This window comes from Erythrolamprus reginae, chromosome Z, assembly GCF_031021105.1.
Source record: "Erythrolamprus reginae isolate rEryReg1 chromosome Z, rEryReg1.hap1, whole genome shotgun sequence".
NCBI lineage: Eukaryota > Metazoa > Chordata > Lepidosauria > Squamata > Dipsadidae > Erythrolamprus > Erythrolamprus reginae.
The window spans coordinates 83,166,838-83,186,185 of record NC_091963.1 but is presented as its reverse complement, the minus strand read 5'-3'; the positions used below and the strand labels follow the sequence as shown (position 1 = coordinate 83,186,185).

The 19,348-nt window shown below is 42.3% G+C and overlaps 1 protein-coding gene across 1 annotated transcript in view; it reads left to right on the top strand.

Annotated features, from left to right (window-relative positions):
• The window catches only part of CLASP2 (cytoplasmic linker associated protein 2), an 817,644-nt gene that overhangs the window by 523,236 nt on the left and 275,060 nt on the right, over positions 1–19,348 (top strand). The window contains exons 18-19 of the mRNA XM_070727408.1: positions 2,321–2,338; positions 19,176–19,277. Of these exons, the coding sequence (XP_070583509.1) occupies positions 2,321–2,338; positions 19,176–19,277 (120 nt within the window). The remainder of the gene's footprint in view (positions 1–2,320; positions 2,339–19,175; positions 19,278–19,348) is intronic.

Below are 19,348 nucleotides of genomic sequence, written 5' to 3'. Positions count from 1 at the left end.
CTATGGCTCCACGTGCCACCTGTGGCACCTGTGCCCTAGGTTCGCCATCACTGATCTATAATGACTTTAATTTTCTCATACATAATCTCAGTATATTATCATGAATATAATTTAAAAGCAAGATAGAAAGTTTTACTTATTGAAAATTTTAGATTATAGAGCATGTAAAAATCTTCCTGCAAAAAGACTGGAGAAAGATCTCATTGGTTTAGAACAATTATCTTTACAATAGTCAAGTTTATTTAAAAATATCATTGGTGATAGTTAAAATTATAAATATCTTATAAACAGTGGGTATTCATAAATTAGATGTGACATCAATATTCTTGGATTTATTATAAGGGAAGATAATCCATCTACAAGTAGTCCACAATTTACTACAGTTCACTTAGTGGCCATTTGAAGTTACAATGGCACTGAAAAAAGTGACTTATTATCTTTTTTCACACATGCCTATTGCAGCATGTCCATGGACATATGATTTACATTCAGATACATTCAGATACTTGAAAACTGATTCACATTTATGACGGTTGCAGTGTCTCAGGGTCATGGGATCACTTTTGCAACCTTCTGACAAGCAGGGTCAATGGGGAAACCAGATTAATTTGACAATTCACCTAATTCACTTAACTGTGTTAATTCATTGATTCACTTGATTCATTTAACAAGTTATAAAATGGAGCAAAACTCTCTTAATGTTTCTCACTTAGCAAGATAAATTTTGGTTTTAATTGTATTAAAAACTGAGGACTACCTGTATTCATTTTATTTACTATTAATTTTATATGAAATTTAGTAAACCATCTATGTTACGGGGTGGCATACAAAGCTAATAAATAAAATATTTTTTTTAAATAACAGCAGTATGTCTATGGAGATTTTCTGTCATCCAGTTCATGATTGTCCCAAAGGGTTTTTTTCAAGCGGCAACTGGACTTTCTGGGTTGTTGGGTTTTGTTTTGTTTTTGAAGATTTCTTGCTTATCATCCAAGAAGCTTCTTCAGCTCTGGCTGGATTGTGTGGAATGGAAGGATTCATAGTCCTTCCAGTCGTTAAGGCCAACTGGAGCAGAGATTTCAAACTCGATTTCATTGTGGGCTGCATCAGGGTTGTTTTTGACCTTGGTGGGCCAGAGTGGGTATGGCCAGGTGAGCAGGACCAGTTCAGCATCACTTGTATCGGAGGCATCTGTGGCAGCCTGAGCATTCTGCCAGCAAAAACGGAGCTTGGGAGGATCACCTGTGATCCTTGTGAGCTCCATTTTTGACTGTGATAGCCCTCTGCAACTCTCTGCCAGTGAAACGCTTGGGACAGCCACACTTCATTTTCACTGGCAGAGGCACCATGGGCTAGTCCTTTGCTGTTTCCAGGGTAGCTCTGTGGGCCAGATCTAATCACTGCGGAGGCCAGATCCTGCCCCCAGGCCTTGAGTTTGACATCCCTGAGCTAGAGGTTTATATGTGTTATCAGGGTCACCTGAATAATGCAAATGGGTGTGGAGCCTTCTTGGAACTGTTGAAAAGATTGTGTTGAAGACTGGAGATAGATGTTGTGATATTCCTCTCCTTCTGTTCAAAGAGGACTGTTCAGTTTTGACATAGATGGCCTATTTGACCGCTTTTTCAAACCAGTGGTCCTTTCTGTCCGAAATGTGAACTTTGCTGTCTTCAAAAGAGTGGCCTTTGTATTTTAAATGCAGATAGATTGCTGAATCTTGTCCTGATGTGTTTGTTCTCCTATGTCAGTGATGATGAACATATGGCCACAGGTGGCACATGGAGCCATATCGGAGGGGACGTGAGGCATTGCCTTATGTCAGCTGCAGCATGCAGGTGCGCTGGCCAGCTAATTTTCGGCCTTGGGGAGGGTGTTTTCCCCTCTGGAGGCTTCAGGAAAGCTTGCTGGCTGCTTGCGACCAAACATCATGTGGCTTGTCACATCAGTGCTACCACTTGTGACAGGAAGTTGCATCGTACTTTGCACCATTGCACATGTGAGCAGTGCCACTGGCACAAACAGTGTCCTACCACAACTCTAGCATAAAGTCATCATAGCAGATATAAAAGTATAGTACAAAATGTATTAGACAAATGGGCTGTGCAATATCTTTTTAAAAGCCTCCAGTGATGGAGCACCCATAACAAGTCATTCTACTGGTTTATATCACAGGAAAGTTGATTGAATCTAAGGGATCATTTCATAGCAAAGTACAAAGTAGCACTATTCTTAAATATTTGTATATGTTTTTTGGAAGCCAAACAGTTATTACTTATCAAATTCAAAAAAAATAATTGTTTTGATATTTTTTCCCATTTAGAAACAGCTTTTGAAGATGGTAAGACAATAAAAAAGAAAAAATATATATATTTTAATATTTCCATCATCATATATGCGGACCATATAATTCATTACATGATCTGTGAGATTATTTATTAATTTGTTTAGCTAATAACACTTTGTTGCTGATATATTTATTTCTTTTTTTCAAACGCAGGTTGGCAATATATCAATATATTCATTATATATTAAATGTATATACATTTTCTATTAAATTTTTTTAGTGAAACTTTAACACACTGGTAGACATTCCAGAGGAGGCTTTCTCCTGGTTCGCCTGAACTGGTAGTGATCCACTGATGATGCCATGATGATGTCACGAAACCAGTTCAGTCCGTGCCGGTCTGTGGGCGCTGCCATATTATTATTTTTTAAATTGAATTTCTTTTTCTTCTGAGCATGTGCAGAAGCTGAGTTTCTGACACACTGCATGTGGTCGCCATCTTGTTTTCAGCTTTTGGAGGGGGGTGTTGAATTTTTTTTCCTTCTGAGCATGTGCAGAAGCTGAGTTTCTGGCACTGAACATGCAGTTGCCAACTTTTTTCAGCTTACTTTTTATTTTTTTCAGTTAGGGTTTTTTTGGCACTGTGCATGTGCCTGCACGCAAAGAATGCACGTGCTCATGAGGCGTGCCCACAAGGCATGGGAGAAAGCAAACTGACAGCAAGGTAAGTTAGAATCCACTCCTGAGACATTCTCATGCTTTTGGGAACAGGTGATATTATTTACTCAATATTTGAAATTTATTTTGGCATCATGGTTATATAATAGATGTCAATATTCAGTACCTAAGGTTTAGACTAAATATTCTAAATGACAAAATATTTTTAAAGCACTAACATGAAATCTACAACATAATCATCAGCAAATACGATGCTATCTAATTTGGAATACCTAATTTTAATTACTTTTTAATGAAGTGCAAACTAAATTCTTTATAAATAAAACAATTTTGATGATTGATACTTATTTAAACTTACATGAAAATACAAATCAATGATGTAATATTATTTAAATTATATTTATCCTAATTTACTTAAAGCAGTTTACATGAGTCTTTCACATATTAATTTCACAAATATTTTGTGCATTTAGGCAAATTTTTTCCTGATTCACTCTGTCACCTAATGAGCTTTAATTATTTGAATCCAAGTCCATGATCACTATCAAATAACACACACACACAGACACACACACACACACATATATACAGTGATCCCTCATCTTACGAACTTAATTTGTTCCGTGATCAGATTTGTAAGAAGAAAGGTTTGTAAGATGCAACAATGTTTCCTATAGGAATCAATGTAAAAGCGAATAATGCATGCAATCCCAAAACTCACCCCTTTTGCCTTCTTCCCAGTTGCATTTGGATCCTTGTTCTGGGGCGGGGGGAGGGGGAGGGGGAAGACAACCAAGGCTGCCTGGAGGGTTGGTGGATTGACACACGTGGGAAGCTGCCTGGCGGCTTGTCAACGGCGGTGCTTCCACCCGAGAGAGAGAGAGAGAGAGAGAGGGTGACTGCCTCTCTTTTGCAATGAGCCAAGCCAGCCCCTCCCCTCTCCTCCTGCCCCGCCACCAAATTTGTCCTGAGAGGCGCTGCAGCTACCTTTTCCTCCAGGCTTGGGCAGCGCCTCTCCTCAAGAGCCCTGAGATAGGGCTGCTGGGCTCCGCCGCCCATGGACGTGCCCAGCAGCTTTGCCCGAGAAGGAGAGAGTGGCTGAGGGACAGGCGAACACGGGTTTCTCCATCTGTCATACACATACAGAGGAGGAGGGCCACATTTCTCTCTTTCTCCCCTCTTGAAAATGGACTCTCTCTGTCCTCCTTCCTCTCCATTTGCCTCTCTTTCTCTCTTTGGAAAATGGGACTCATTTCTCTCTTTCTTCCCTCTTGAAAATGGGACTCTTTCTTTCCCCTCTCCTACCCATTTGCCTCTCTTTCTCTCTTTGTACAACGGGACTCCTTTCTCTCTTTCTCCCCTCTTGAAAATGGTATTCTTTCTTTCCCCTCTCCTACCCATTTGCCTTTTTTTCTCTCTTTGGAAAAAAGGACCCCCTTTCTGTCTTTCTCCCCTCTTGAAAATGGAACTCTCTCTGACCTCCTTCCTCTCCATTTGCCTTTCCTTCTCTCTTTGGAAAATGGGACTCCTTTCTCTCTCTTTCTCCCCTCTTGAAAATGGGACTCTTCTTTCTCCTCTCCTACCTATTTGATTCTCTTTCTCTCTTTGGAAAACGGGACTCATTTCTCTCTTTCTCCCCTCTTGAAAACGGGACTCTTCTTTCCCCTCTCCTACCCATTTGACTCTCTTTCTCTCTTTGGAAAATGGGACTCCTTTCTCTCTTTCTCCCCTCTTAAAAATGGGACTCTCTCTGTCCTTCTTTCTCTCTATTTGCCTTTCTTTTTCTCTTTCTCAGAAAGCTTGGGTAGCCGAGTGTGGCTCCATCTCTCCAGTTGTTCTTTGTATTCCCTCCCGTTGCTGCCTTTTGCTCGTCCATGCTGAGAAACTGGAGTTTACCTCATGAGCCTCACTCAGTTGCCTTTCAGTCCTTCCCTCCCTCCTTCCACCGCAGCCGTTAAATTTCTCATCCTCAGGTGCAAGACCCTATATAGCGAGGCGAAGCTGGCATGCAGGTGGGGAGGGAAGAACTATGGTTTTGGCTCTCTCTCACACAGAGACACACATGCACACTCCCCCCTCTCTCTTTCCCTTCCTCTCTTTCTCCCCATTTCTTTTTTCCCCTCTCTACCTCTCTCCTGGCCTCCTGCTCCTCTGTGTGTGTATGAGGGATGGAGAAGCCAAGCAGGGTAGCTGGGGCTGCCCAGGATCGGGCAGAGGGAGGCGAAGCTGGTATGCGAGTGGGGAGGGGATTTCCCTTCTTCTCTTTCTCCCCGTTTCTTCCCCCCCCCCTCTCCTCTCTCTTGGCCTCCTGCTCCTCTGTGTGTGTATGTATCTCGAAAAATTTGTATGAAGAGGCGTTCGTAAGACGAGGTACCACTGTATATATATACATATATATATATTGCCCCACTCGACCCCAATCTTCTGCCTTTACCGTACCCTCCCAAAGGTGCCCCCCAAAGGCGGGAGATTAGGGTTGGGGCCAATGGAGCCAAGCCCCCTCCTGCTGACACAATCAGGGCCAGCTGAGGCAGCTTCACTCCAAGAGAGGCAGCACCTGACTGACCCCTGCCACAGCCGCTCACCCGAGCTGAGCCCACCACCCACAACATAACGTCGGTGCAGATGACAGCTCCGCCCATTCAGGGCCTGTTCACTGATCTCAGATTCAGCGATGACGGTGGCCTGGGGGCATGGAGGTGACATTCCCGGTGCTGCTACTCCTCGAAGGGAAGTCACCAGAGACGCCTCAGCAGTTGCTGCCACCTCCTCCTGCCCCACCGCAGCAACATTGGATGTATAAGACGCACCCAATTTTTAAAGCACTTTTTAAAGGTAAAAAGGTGTGTCTTATACACAGAAAAATACGGTAAGGGAGGACCAGAGCCCCAAAATTTCAGAACAAATAAAATCTCTGATCCCAGAGGCCATAGCGCAAGCTTGCAGCAAGGACGTCAGTCTGCCTTTGTGACATCTTCACACCCCCTTCATCAGAGCAAATTTCTACCACCCCTGGCCCAAAGGGACTGGATGGCCTTCTAAGGCCCTCACTTACAAACTCCATCCATCTAGAGCAGGGAATCTCTGCCTGATGTTGAAGATTTAAAGCAGTGGTTTTCAGCCTGGGGATTAGGATCCCTTTGAGGGTCAAATGGCCGTTTTGCAGGGGGGGCTAAGACCACAGGAAAAGACAAATTTCCCATGCTGTTAGCATCTATAACATATTTTCACGACCAATCAGACATTTACAGTGAGGGTATTCCTCTGACTTTCCTGCCAATCAGCTTACAGAATTGGTACTAGACTTATGGTTGGGGATCACCACAACATGAGGAACTGTATTCAGGAGTTGCTGCATTAGAAAGGTTGGATCTGATGTTGTCATAGGATGAGAGAATGGCCCTGGACTCTCCAGCCTTCACAGGGCTTGGCTCAACTTATCAGAAGGGCTTTAAACTAAAATTGAGGGGAGAGGGTGACTACTCTATAGGATATCCAGGACCTAACTCCAAGCAAAAACTCCTAGTAAACAATGCAAATAATGAACTAACGAGGGATGGGTGGGAAGAAAAACCCAAACGCCAAATAGAGGTACAGGAAGCAAACCCAGAGTCAGACACAAAAATCTCAAGTGCCTATACAAGTGCCCAAAGTCTGGGAATAAACAGGGTGAATTTGAAACATTAATACACAAAGGTAGATACAACATAGTTGAAATAACAGAAACTTGGTGGGATTAAACCTACGACTGGAATATACTGATGGAAGGATACAAACTCTTCAAAAAAAAACAGACCACAAAAAAGAGGAGGTGGAGTTGCACTGTACTTTAAGGACCATTATATTGCTGTAGAGTTATGTAACCAAAGAAGAAAACCTCCTGGAATGCATATGGGTCAACATAAAAAAAAAGAGTGATATGTGCAGATATATTCTGGGCCACTCAATCAAGCAGAAAATATGGATATCCTTTTGCCAGTCTACTAACAAACATATGTATAAACAATGCAGTAATAATGGGGGACTTCAACTACCCAGATATATCAATTGGAAAACTAATTCTGCACCAGTGAGCAATCAAAGAGGTTCATAACTAACCTAGTTGACAATTTTGTTGTCAAAAAGGTAGAGGAGGGAACTAGAGGGACAGCCATACTGGACTTAATACTTACAAACAGGGAAGAAGTTGAAACTGCAGGAACCTTGGATCAGAGTGACCATGTCATACTAGAATTCAACATAACGCAAACACAAACAATAGAATACAATGATACGAAAGTTTTTGATTTTAAAAGAGCTGATTCTGATAAACTCAGAGAGAACTTGGAAAAAATTCCATGTATGAAAATCCTAAAGGGAAAAACAACTCAAGAATCTTGGGAAACTCTGAAAAAATCTGATCATAAAAGCCCAGACCAGCACAATACTGTAGAAAGAAGAAAGAAAGAAAGAACAAGAAATCCAAGGAGAAACCAGCATGGCTGCACAAAGATGAGTGAAAAAAGGACAAGTACAAAAAATTGAAAGAGGGACTGATAATTAAGGCAGAATATCAGCAGATAGCCAGAGTCTGTAAAAATGAAGTAAGGAAAGCAAATGCCCAGAATGAACAAAGATACATAAATAACAGAAAAAATCAAGGACACAGTTGGTCCATTAAAGAGAGAAGATGGCAAGGAAATAACAGGCAACTGAGAGAGAGCCGAGCTGCTTAACTCATTCTTTACATCAGTCTTCACACAAAAAGAAACTATAGCCCAGCCTACCAGAAATATAACTGCAAAAACAGACTGAAAACTAAAGTTGAAATAAGCAAAACAACAGTAAGGGAACACCTGTCTGAACCTGATGAATACAAGTCACCAGGACAGGATAGATTATACCCCGGAGTAATAAAGGAGCTGGCAGTTGTCATCTCAGAACCACTGCACCCCATCTTTCAAAAATCCTGGAACACTGGGGAACTACCAGAGGACTGGAAAAGAGCTGATTGTGGTTCCCATCTTCAAAAAGGGGGGGGGGGACGACAGACACAGGAAACTACAGACCAACCAGCCTAACATCAATACCCAGAAGATACAGGAAAAGATAATTAAAAAGCAAATCAGCCAACACTTAGAAACAAGTAAAGTTCAATATTATGCAATCACTAACTGCTATACCCAACTCCACTACAGTCCCAGACTTCAGAAAAACGGACTTTAACAAGCTCAGAGCAAACCTGAAAAAAAAAAAAACCTGGAAGGAACTTCTAAAGAGTAAATCCACACAGGAAGCCTGGGGGGCCCTAAAAAACACTATCATTGAGGCCCAAAACAATTCAATCTCCATGAAAAAGAAAAACAGAAAAACTAAAATGAAACCAGCATGGCTAAACAAAGACTTCGCAGACAACGTAAAAGAAAAAAAGCCAAATACAAAAAATGGAAAGAAGGACTCATAACCAAGGCAGAATATCAGCAAGCAGCCAGAACCTGCAAACAAAAAATAAGAACAGCAAAAGTTCAACATGAACAATAACTTGCAATGAAAGTTAATGACAACAAAAAAGTTGCTTCCATCACATAAACAAAAAGAAGAAAATCAAGGAAACAGTCACTACACTAAAAAATGAAGACGGTAATGAAATCACAGACAACAGAGATAAAAGCTGCTCAATGCCTACTTTATATCAGTCTTCACACGAAAAGGAACCACCAACCAACCAACCAACCAACCAACCAACCAACCAACCAACAACTTAATTGCAATAAACAGCCCCAGAACTGAACTCAATGCAGATAAAGCTACTATGTGGGAGCTCAACGAGTACAAATCTCCGGGACCAGACGGACTTCACCCCAGAGTCCTAAAAGTACTGGCAGACACCATAGCAGAACCTCTTCTCCTCATCTACCAAAAATCTTGGGCCACTGGAGACCTACAAGAAGACTGGAAACGAGCTGACGTAGTTCCCATCCACAAAAAAAGTTAAAAAGACTGATCCAGACAACTACAGACCTATCAGTCTGACTTCTATACCTGGAAAAATACTGGAGAAAATAATAAAAAAACAGCTTTGCCACTACCTGGAAACAAACAAGATAATATCCAACAGCCAACATGGGTTTGTCAGAAACAAATCATGCCAAACCAATCTCATATCATTTTTCAACACCATAACCAAATCAGTAGACCAGCACAACATAGTGGACCTCATATACTTAGACTTCAGCAAAGCTTTTGATAAAGTTGACCACAATCTCCTAATCCACAAATTACAAAAAAGCAGGGTAGATTACAACACATGCAGATGGATTAACAGTTGGCTGACCAACCGCATGCAACAAATTGTCCTCTATGGTTCCAAATCCACATGGAAGAAGGTAGGCAGTGGGGTACCACAGGGTTCTGTCCTGAGCCCTGTGCTCTTCAACATTTTCATCAAGGACCTGGACGAGGGAATAGAAGGGGAACTAATCAAATTCACAGACAACACCAAGCTGGCGGGGATAGCCAATATCCTAGAAGACGCCCGTACAAAAAGACCTGGACAGTGGGCCCACACTAACAAAATGATGTTCAACGTTGATAAGAGCAAAGTCCTTCACCTAAGTAAAAAAAAAAACTAGACACACATAAAGCCTGGGAGAAACCCCTCTTAGCAGTAGTGACTGCCAAAGAGATCTTGGAGCCTTGGTTGATAATCAACTAAACATGAGCCTACAATGTGCAGCAGCGGCCAAAAAAGCCAATCCAACCCTAAGTTGCATAAGCAGGGGAATACACTCCAAGACCAAGGAAGTCTTAATACCACTCTACTACATCCTGGTCAGACCACACCTAGAGTATTGTATCCAGTTCTGGTCACCACACTTCAAAAGAGGCATTGAAACTCTGGAGAAGGTGCAGAAAAGAGAAACCATCTCATACAAACACACCAGGACTCCACTTTTGTTCCTTGGCAGGGAAAGACTGAGCAGCAGCACCTGGAAGGAGTTTGCCTTTTAGTCTCCTAAGAGTTTTGCAGCCCAGCTCAGTTTTGGGGTGTGAGTGAGTGTGTTTGCTTTGCGTGTGTGTTTTCACTTCGGGAGAGCCAGGACGACGCGGAGGATTAAGGCAGCCGAGCAGGGGAACAAAAAATAGTCTGAGAAAAGAGGGGGGGACGATGCCCATTGCCTGCCAGGCTTTCTTCCCTGTGTGGTCTCTCTCTCACACGCATGCACCACACACACCACACACACACACACGCACACACACACACACACTCACACATATATTTACACAACACTCTCTCATACACCCACCCACACCCCTTTGAAAGCCACCAGCTGGAACATCCTGGTCTGTGGGAAATCCACGCCTCCCCTCCGTTTTGTGCTCCAAAGGTGAAAATTGGCACCCTGGAGGGAAGGTTTTGTTTTGTTTTTTTCTCCCAAAGGTGAAGGAGCGAAGCAGGCAGCGGCCTCGTCTCTCCCCCTTCTTATACAACCCCGGGTGGGTTTGGTGCCACGGACGATCCCAGGAGCTCAGCAGGGAGAAAGTCCTGCCTCCCTGAAGTGCGGGTCCTTACCATGCAAGCAAAAGGAGGCGGGGAATCCCGGCAGGGTGGCAAGCAAATGGGAAGTGGGATTCCCCGCCTCCTTTTGCTTGCACTCGCAGTTCCAAGGTGGGGAATCCCACCATGGCAAGGACCTGCGCTTCAGCCTAAGACAAGGCCCCTGGCTCTCCCTGGGGCGCCCCGTCACCTTAAAGCAGTGAAGCCCCCCCACTGCCGCTTTTGCCCAGTCCTCCACGTTGGGGGGAGCCGCAGTGGAACAAGTGAGAGGAAGTGATAAGGCGGCGGCTCCTAAGCAAGGTCCGGGTTCAGGCGCGGCTCTTCCCCCCGCCCCTCCACGGAGGATTGGGCAAAAGCAGCAGTGGGGGGGCTTCGCTGCTTTAAGGCCCCACTCACTCACTTGCTCTCCTGCCAGCTGCAAAGACAGGGATCCACAGCATCAGGACTTTCTCCTCTCTCTCGGCCGGACCGACCACGCCTCTTCCCAACCTCCCTCCCTACTCCTCCTCCCGTTTCCTGCCTCCCTCCCGACTAGCCGACAGCTCCCTGGCATTCGCCTTCCTCCACCGATTCCCGACTCCTTATTTTCTCGCTTCCAAAGAAGATGACAGCCGGACAGTGGCGCGGAGGTTGGCAGAGTGGAGGGGGAATTCCCCTCTGCCTGCTGTCGCCCCTGAAAACTTTCAGGGAGGGTGGAAGCCCCAGCTTCCTGCCTGTGTTATTTTGTTATTTTGTTGTTTTGTTATTTTTCTGATTTTTAAGCATTGTAAATGGCACATTAAGCTTTTGTCGTTGATCCTCTGTTAATATTGGTAAGTCAATAGAACTTAAAAAATTAAAAATCTTATCTTCTTTTATTTCTTCTTTTTGGTATAAATTTTTATAAACTTCTAAGACTATTTCCTTCTTTTCATCTGCTCTGTGTCTTATTATACCTTTATTTTCTACTAATTTCTTTATTGTTTTAGTTTATCTGTCTTTTCTCAGCTTATCAGCTAACCACCTTCCCGGCTTATTTGCATGTTTAAAATGTTCCTGTTTAGCTCTTTTTATTTTTGCAGCTATTTCTTCTTGTTCTATCAAGTTTATCTTATTAATAATATTATTTTTAATAATTCCATCTTCCTTTTAACTTTATTATCATACACTGTAATTACACTGTAATTCTAATTCTAATTCTTGCAATTCTTTCTCTAATTGTTGGTACTGTTTCTTTTTTTCTTTATTTTTTTTTGTTGTATAAGATTGTCAATCCCCAGATATATGCCTTTGTTGTGTCCCACAGATTTTGTGGCATTGTCCCCTTATTCTTATTTATACTAAAAAATATTTCTAGTTCTTTTTCAATCCATTCTATATATTGAGGATCTCGCAAAATATTTCTATTCATTCTCCAAATGTTTAGTTTTTTCTTTCCTTTCCAGTAAATTACTAATGGGTTGTGATCTGCCCAGCTATTTGTTTCTATTTGAATATCAGTGATAAATTCAGACATAAGGGCTGGGGCCCAAGCCATATCTATCCTGGTCCATATTTTATGGGGATTAGAATAAAAAGTATATTGTTTGTTTCGAGGGTGGCGTTCACGCCAAATATCTTTTGGCAATAATTCTGAGCTCATTTCCCAGAAAGTTTTTGGCAAAATTGATTTCTTTTTCTTTTCTTTCTTTATACCTGAATAATCCATTTGACTATTTGAAATTGCATTGAAATCACCCACAATTATCATATTTTCAATTGATAGTTCAATTATTTTATCATGTAATTCCTTGTAAAATTGTTTTTGATTGTCATTTGGTGCATATATAGATATAATGACGAGAGGTTTTGGTTCTAATTTTAATTGTACAATTAAAATTCTACCTTCTTGGTCAATGTATAGTTGTTTTGTCTCTATTGTATCTTCAATGTATATTGCAATTCCTCTTTTCTTTTGATCTGCTAAGCTTGTGCACATGTTTCCTAATTTTGGATTACATAATAATTTTCTATTTGATTTTTTAATATGCACTTCTTGTAAAATATTTATTTGTGCTCTTTGTTTTTTAAGTTTTGCAAATATTTGGTTTCTTTTTCTTGGGTTATTTAAGCCATTTACATTTACCGAAAAGATTTTTATGTCTGATGACATCTCTATTTATAGTATTTCTTGGTTTCTTTAGGTTCTCACAGTCTGCTGCTTAATACCAGTTCTTGTTGTGTTTGTGTTTGTTTTCTTCTGGCACCTTGTATTTCCTTCCTCTCTTTGCCAGATGTCCCCTGCTCCACTTCTTTATCCTTGGTCTCTTTATGTGGTTGTTTGGACCTGTTCATACCGCTTTCTTCATAGAACACTCTAGCTTCATCAATGTTCTCCAACTTTATTCTAGCACCTTGCCAGTATAAGGAAATACCTTTGGGGATAAGCCAACGGAAAGTTATGTTTTCTTTGATTAATATTCTAGTAAGGAAATAATATTCCCTCTGGCTTTCCCTCACTCTTTTTGGAACTTGTTTTAATATTATAATATATTTTCCTTTGTAGTTCAGGCTTTCATTTCTTGTCCAGTTTAAAATATCATCTCTAATTGTCTTCCTGATCAACTTAACATGTACCTCCCGTGGTAAGTTGTGCTTTCTGGCGTAGCTAGTTTGAACCCTGTAAATTTCATTAATTTCTTTTATCAGGTATTGAGGATCCATTTGTAAAATCTCACCTATTATTTCTGCCATTTTTGAGCTTAAAGCTTCATCTTTTTCTTCAGTTATATTTTGAAATCTCAGTCCGTGTGAGGCGCGTTATAGTTCTAAATGAGTTATTGCTTCATCAAATCCTCTATTGATTATACTAGTATGTTCTTCAAAATCATTAATTTTCTGATCAGCTTTCTCCATCTTTTCTTCCACTGTTTTCATCCGTTGTTCATTGTCTGTTAAAGCTTGTTGTATAACTTCCATTTTTCCATCCATTACTTTCATACTTTCTTTTACGTCTCCCACTTCCACTTTTAAGTCTCCCATTTCTACTTTCAGGTCTCCCATTTCTATTTTTATATCTTCATGATGTTTTATTGCTTCTTCTCTATTTGTTTCCATGGAAATTTGAGTTTTCTGCATGAAGTCTTGAATAACTGCCAAAGAATTTTGAATAGTCTGGAGAGTTGGCTGGGCCGAACTTTTCTCCTTGTCCTTATCTTTATCCTTGGCCAACATAGTTGCTATTGACCTTTGTTGCAGTGGAGATGGCAATGGGGATCCTTGTGGAGTTGAGGATGGGGTCGAAGTCTGTTTTTTTGTAGTTTTTATAGTTGATATGCTTGACATCCTAAAAGATTTTCTCAGTCTTCTAAAATTAATATACTGTACTTCCAAAATGACATATACTTACTGACTTAAATATTTTTCTAAACAACGTACCAAATAATTTTAACTACCTTCATTATTAAAACTTCAATTAATAACCTAGATGTATCTATATAATAACCTTAGTATTAAAATATAAATGAAATAAAAAAGACTACAGTTCGTTTATCAATGTAAGTAAGAGTAAATATGTAAGAAAAAAGAAATGATAAAATATTATTATTCAAACTTTTGTTATATAACCTAGTTTGTCTAACTTTTTTATAATTAATTGAAGATAATCTATTCAGTTATACAAAGTTACAGTAATAGAGAAAACAAAAATAAGAAAATTAAAAAGTATAAAGTACAAGTACAAGAAGATATAAAATACAAATCAATTAAACAACAAATATGATAAAGGGAGAAAGACAGTTATAATTAATTAATTGCTGCAACTTAAAAACACTTCTAGGTACAAATCTAATTTATTTATTTATTAGATTTGTATGCTGCCCCTCTCCGTAGACTCGGGGCGGCTAACAACAGTAATAAACAGCATGTAACAAATCTAATGTTTAAAATAATTGAAAAACCCTTATAAAAACCAAACATACACACAAACATACCATGCATAAATTGTATAGGCCTAGGGGGAAAAGGTTAGTTCAGTTACCCCAAGCCTGATGACAGAGGTGGGTTTTGAGTAGCTTATGAAAGGCAAAGAGGGTGGGGGCAATTCTGATCTCTGGGGGAAGCTGGTTCCAGAGGGTCGGGGCCGCCACAGAGAAGGCTCTTCCCCTGGGTCCCGCCATACGACATTGTTTAGTTGATGGGACTCGAAGAAGAGCGACTCTGTGGGACCTAACCGGTCACTGGGATTCATGCGGCAGAAGTCGGACCCGGATGTATTCTGGTCTGATGCCATGAAGGGCTTTATAGGTCCTAACCAACACTTTGAATTGTGACCGGAAACTGATCGGTGTACTGATGATACCTCACCCCATGCCCTTGGATGATCTCACCCAGCGGTTTCATGTAGATATTAAATAGCAGGGGGGAGAGGACTGACCCCTGAGGCACCCCACAAGGGAGAGACCTCGGGGTTGACCTCTGACTAACACCGACTGCGAGCGACCGGAGTGGTAGGAGGAGAACCACTGAAGAACAATGCCTCCCATTCCAAACCCCTCCAGCCGGCGCAGAAGGATACCATGGTCGATGGTATCGAAAGCCACTGAGAGGTCAAGGAGCACCAGGACAGAGGATAAACCCCTGTCCCGGGCCCGCCAAAGATCAACCATCAATGCGACCAAAGCAGTTTCCATGCTGTAACCGGGCCTGAAACCCGACTGTTGGGGACTTAGATAATTGGCTTCTTCCAAGGACCGCTGGAGCCGGAGCGCCACCACCTTCTCAACAACCTTCCCCATAAAGGGAAGGTTGGAGACTGGGCGATAGTTATTAAATACGGCTGGGTCCAGGGAAAGCTTCTTGAGGAGGGGGCGCACAAGCGCCTCCTTATAGGGTGCTGGAAAAGACCCACTCCCCAAGGAAGCATTGACAATCTTCTGGACGCAGCTCCGTTTCACCTCCCTGCTGGCCGAAACCAGCCAGGAGGGACATGGATCCAGTAAGCAGGTGGTGGAACTCACAGCTCCAATGGCCTTGTCCGAAAAATGAGTTAAAGTCCTCGGCACTACTCTGCAAGGGCTCCCCAACTCCCCCCTGGTTAAGAAGGGAGTGGGTCACTCTAAACAGAGCGGCCAGACGAGATTCCACTGATGCAATCAAGGCGGCATGGTACGCACATCTTGCCGCCTTGAGCGCCACTTTGTAAGTCTTAATATGAGCTCTTACAAGTGTTCGATCGGATTCAGACTTACTCTTCCTCCATCGCTTCTCTAGACGTCTCTTCTGGTGTTTCAACTCCCGGAGCTCCTCGTTGAACCATGGTGCTCTACGGGGTCTAGTGCCGCGGAGAGGTTGCAACGGCGCAATCCGGTCGAGAGGCTCCGCTGCAGCCTTGTTCCAGGCCTTAGCAAGAGACTTTGCCGAACTGTGGATGAGTGTATCTGGAATAACCCCAAGCGCCCTCTGAAAGCCCTCTGGGTCCATCAGGTGTCTGGGGCGGAACTTCTTAATCGGTTCTGCCTCCCTGCGGGAAAGGATTGGAGCCAGGAAGTTAAGCCGCAGTAGAAAATGATCTGACCATGACAAAGGCAGCACTTCTAAGCCCTTTAGTCTCAGATCATTACTCAATTGCTCAGAGAGGAATACCATGTTGGGTGCGTGCCCCCCCTCATGAGTTGGACCCTGCACTACTTGAGTCAGGTCCATGGCTGTCATGGTGGCCATGAACTCCTGTGCCAGCCCAGAGGTTTCACCGAGCGATGGCAGGTTAAGGTCCCCCAAGACCATAAGCCTGGGGAACCCCACTGCCAGCCTGGCTACCTCCTCCAGCAGCACAGGCAGGGCTGTTGACACACAGCTGGGAGGCACAACATGAGTAACAAGCCCACCTGAACCCCTAAATCCAACTTCACCAGGAGGGACTCGCAACCCGCGATCTCAATGAGTCTACGCAGGCAAAGGCTCTCCCTGGCTATAATAGCCACTCCTCCCCCCCTTCCCTGGGGTCGAGGCTGATGCCATATCCGGAACCCGGCTGGGCAAATTTCAGAGAGAGGAACTCCTCCCTCCGGGCCCAGCCAGGTTTTGGTCACACAAGCCAGGTCGGCCTCCTCATCCAGGATCAAATCCCGGATGAAGAGAGCTTTAGTTACCACCGACCTGGCATTGAGTAGCAACAGCTTGAGCCCAGGGCCAGAATTACACTCATCACCAGTGCCTTGAGTTAAGCTCATGGAGCCGGAAGAAGGGATCGCTACTAATCAGAGATCCCTCCTTCCCCTGGAATGACTAGCTCCATGGCTTCCGCCATACCTGCCTCTCCCCAGCAAGACCGGGATATTTTGACCCTCTGCCACCCCAGAAATAAGTGTCCCCCCCTCCTGCCCTTCCAGCGTCAGGTGTGCCTGAAATTTCATTCATATCATATTCATTCATTTCATACATATTATAATCCCACCCACCCACCCCATTCCATCTATCACCCCCCTCCCATTCATTTCCATTCACAATATTCCATTCATTCCAATAATTACTAACATAATCCCATTCATTCATACCATAAATACATTAATCCCTAAAAATAGTTAAAAAGTTAAAGATACATGTACCAGAAATATAAAAATATAAAAATAGCCTAGATGTAATTAATTTGCTAATAGTTCTTTAAAAAGAGCATAAAACAACAGCAGCAGCAGCAGCAAGAGGGCGCCAAACTCCAAGTTTGAACAAAAACGATGTAGATAAATTAATAGGCCCTCTGAAAGGGACCTTAGAAATTTGGAAAAAGTGGCAGGGGAAAATAGGATTAAATAAATCTAAGCTCCCAACATTGTATGTTATGAATAGAGACAATGAAACAAACCTGAATAAGATAATAGGTGAGTTGAAGAGTAAGGGCATAAACAGAATAAAACAGTTATATGAGAATGATGGAAGAATTAGCAGAACTTGTATAGAATGGTGGTTAGGGCAACAGAGATGGTTGCAGACAAATGCAATATATGTATATTTGAATGAAAGAGAGAATAAAGTACTACTAAGAGAAGAGACAGAATTAGAGAAAATTTTAAGAAATGAACATGATAATATAGGGTCACAGGCAGGTAATATATATAGGATGTTAATGCAGATGGACAGGTGTGTAATTCAAGGATTAACTAGCTGGTGGCAAAGTGAACCTTGAGTTCTCCACTATATTCTTTAAGAGATGAAGAATATAATGGAGAGTATAAGGAAAATTAAGAATACAAGAGTTAGAGAAATGAGAAGGAAAATATTACATAAGTGGTATTATACACCTGTACAACTTGCGCATATTTCTAAGAATGTTAAGGCACTCTGTTGGCACGGATGTCAGGAGAAAGGGGTGTTTATGCATATGTTTTGGGAGTGTCCGTACAGAAATTTTGGAAAGAGATGCAAGATGAGATTAATAGGATGCTGAATATAAAATGGGTGATTACAAGGAGATGGCAGTACAAATAATAAGGAGGGATATGGGTGACTTCAGAGAAATTAAATAAGCAGTTATAGAAAGCGCCCAAGCGGTAATAGTTTTAAGTTGGAAGGATGCAACAAAATGGACAATACAAAACTGGTATCGGTACATGGTAGAACACATTCAATTTGAAATTATGGAAATTAAAATGAATACAATCAATGAAAATAAAGTGGAAAAACTAATGGGAAGATGGAACAGGGTCAGAGGTTTTATGGCCAGAAGAATTCGATACCGAGCCATAAAGAACAAAATATGTTGATGTTCCTGGTTTTAAAATATTATAAATTAGTACAACCTCATTTGGTGGAGGGACTGAATGATTGTTGTTGGGTGGCGGGAGCACATATCACTATGCACTGTTTTGTGTTGTGCGTATTCATTTATATTATAAAAATCAATACAATTTATTTTTTAAAAAATATATAGAGACTCAGTACTCATAGGTGTCTTACCTGGCTCACCTTCACCTCTGCCACCAGCCACCGCAGGAGGAACTTAAGCCTGATAAAAGAAATGGTCATAGGGGAGAAAGCAAGGCTAGGGCCTGAGACTCTGAAGAAGGAGAAATGGGCCAACATGTGCAATTAGAAAAGGGAAAGTGAGCAACAAGTGGCCAGCAGCTCCAGAGCAACATTCCTCAAGTTGGACAACAAGTGAGCGGCAGCTCTGGGGCAAGTCTGGAGCTAGGGAATGGTGCATTTCCTCATCCAGTCAAAGCGAATGGCAAGCAGGCAGCAGCTACTGGGCATGGGCGGAGCTGGAGAATGGTGCATTACCCAACCCAATTGAGGCTGCAACCAGGGAATGGCCAAGTCAAAGGTTAAGCGGGCAGCACGCATTGCTTACCTTTAGTGAGCTGAACATGCGAGATGAGGTGACTGGCAAGGTGATTAGCTGGTCTGTGTGGCGAAGCAAAGGCAGCATATATAGAGTGATGATGGGCGGGGCGAGCGAGCAGCGGGTGAATTGAGCAGTGGGCAGGCAAGTGGGCCAAGCGAGCAATGACCAGGGGGGGCAGGGAGCAGAGGTTTCTATTAGTTCGGCAATGCACACCAAATTACTCCTACCAGTTTGCCCAACCCAGTACGAAATGGCTGAATACCTCCTTTGGAGCTGATTCCATTTTTCAGCTGAATACCCACTCTGGAGCTGATTCAATGTTTTCCAATCAATTACTTCTATACATATGAATTTCAGTTTCTTTTTTCTTTTTTTTATAGGACGTGTGCGAACCAAGCTTTCAACACCCTCTATTGGAGTGGGAAATTCAAAGGCAGATTCCAGGGGCCGGAGTCGAACAAAAGTTGTATCTCAGTCTCAACGTATGTATTGCTTGTCTCTCAATAATGTTTTAAACCCATATATCTACTGTACATTCATTGACCAAAGGATA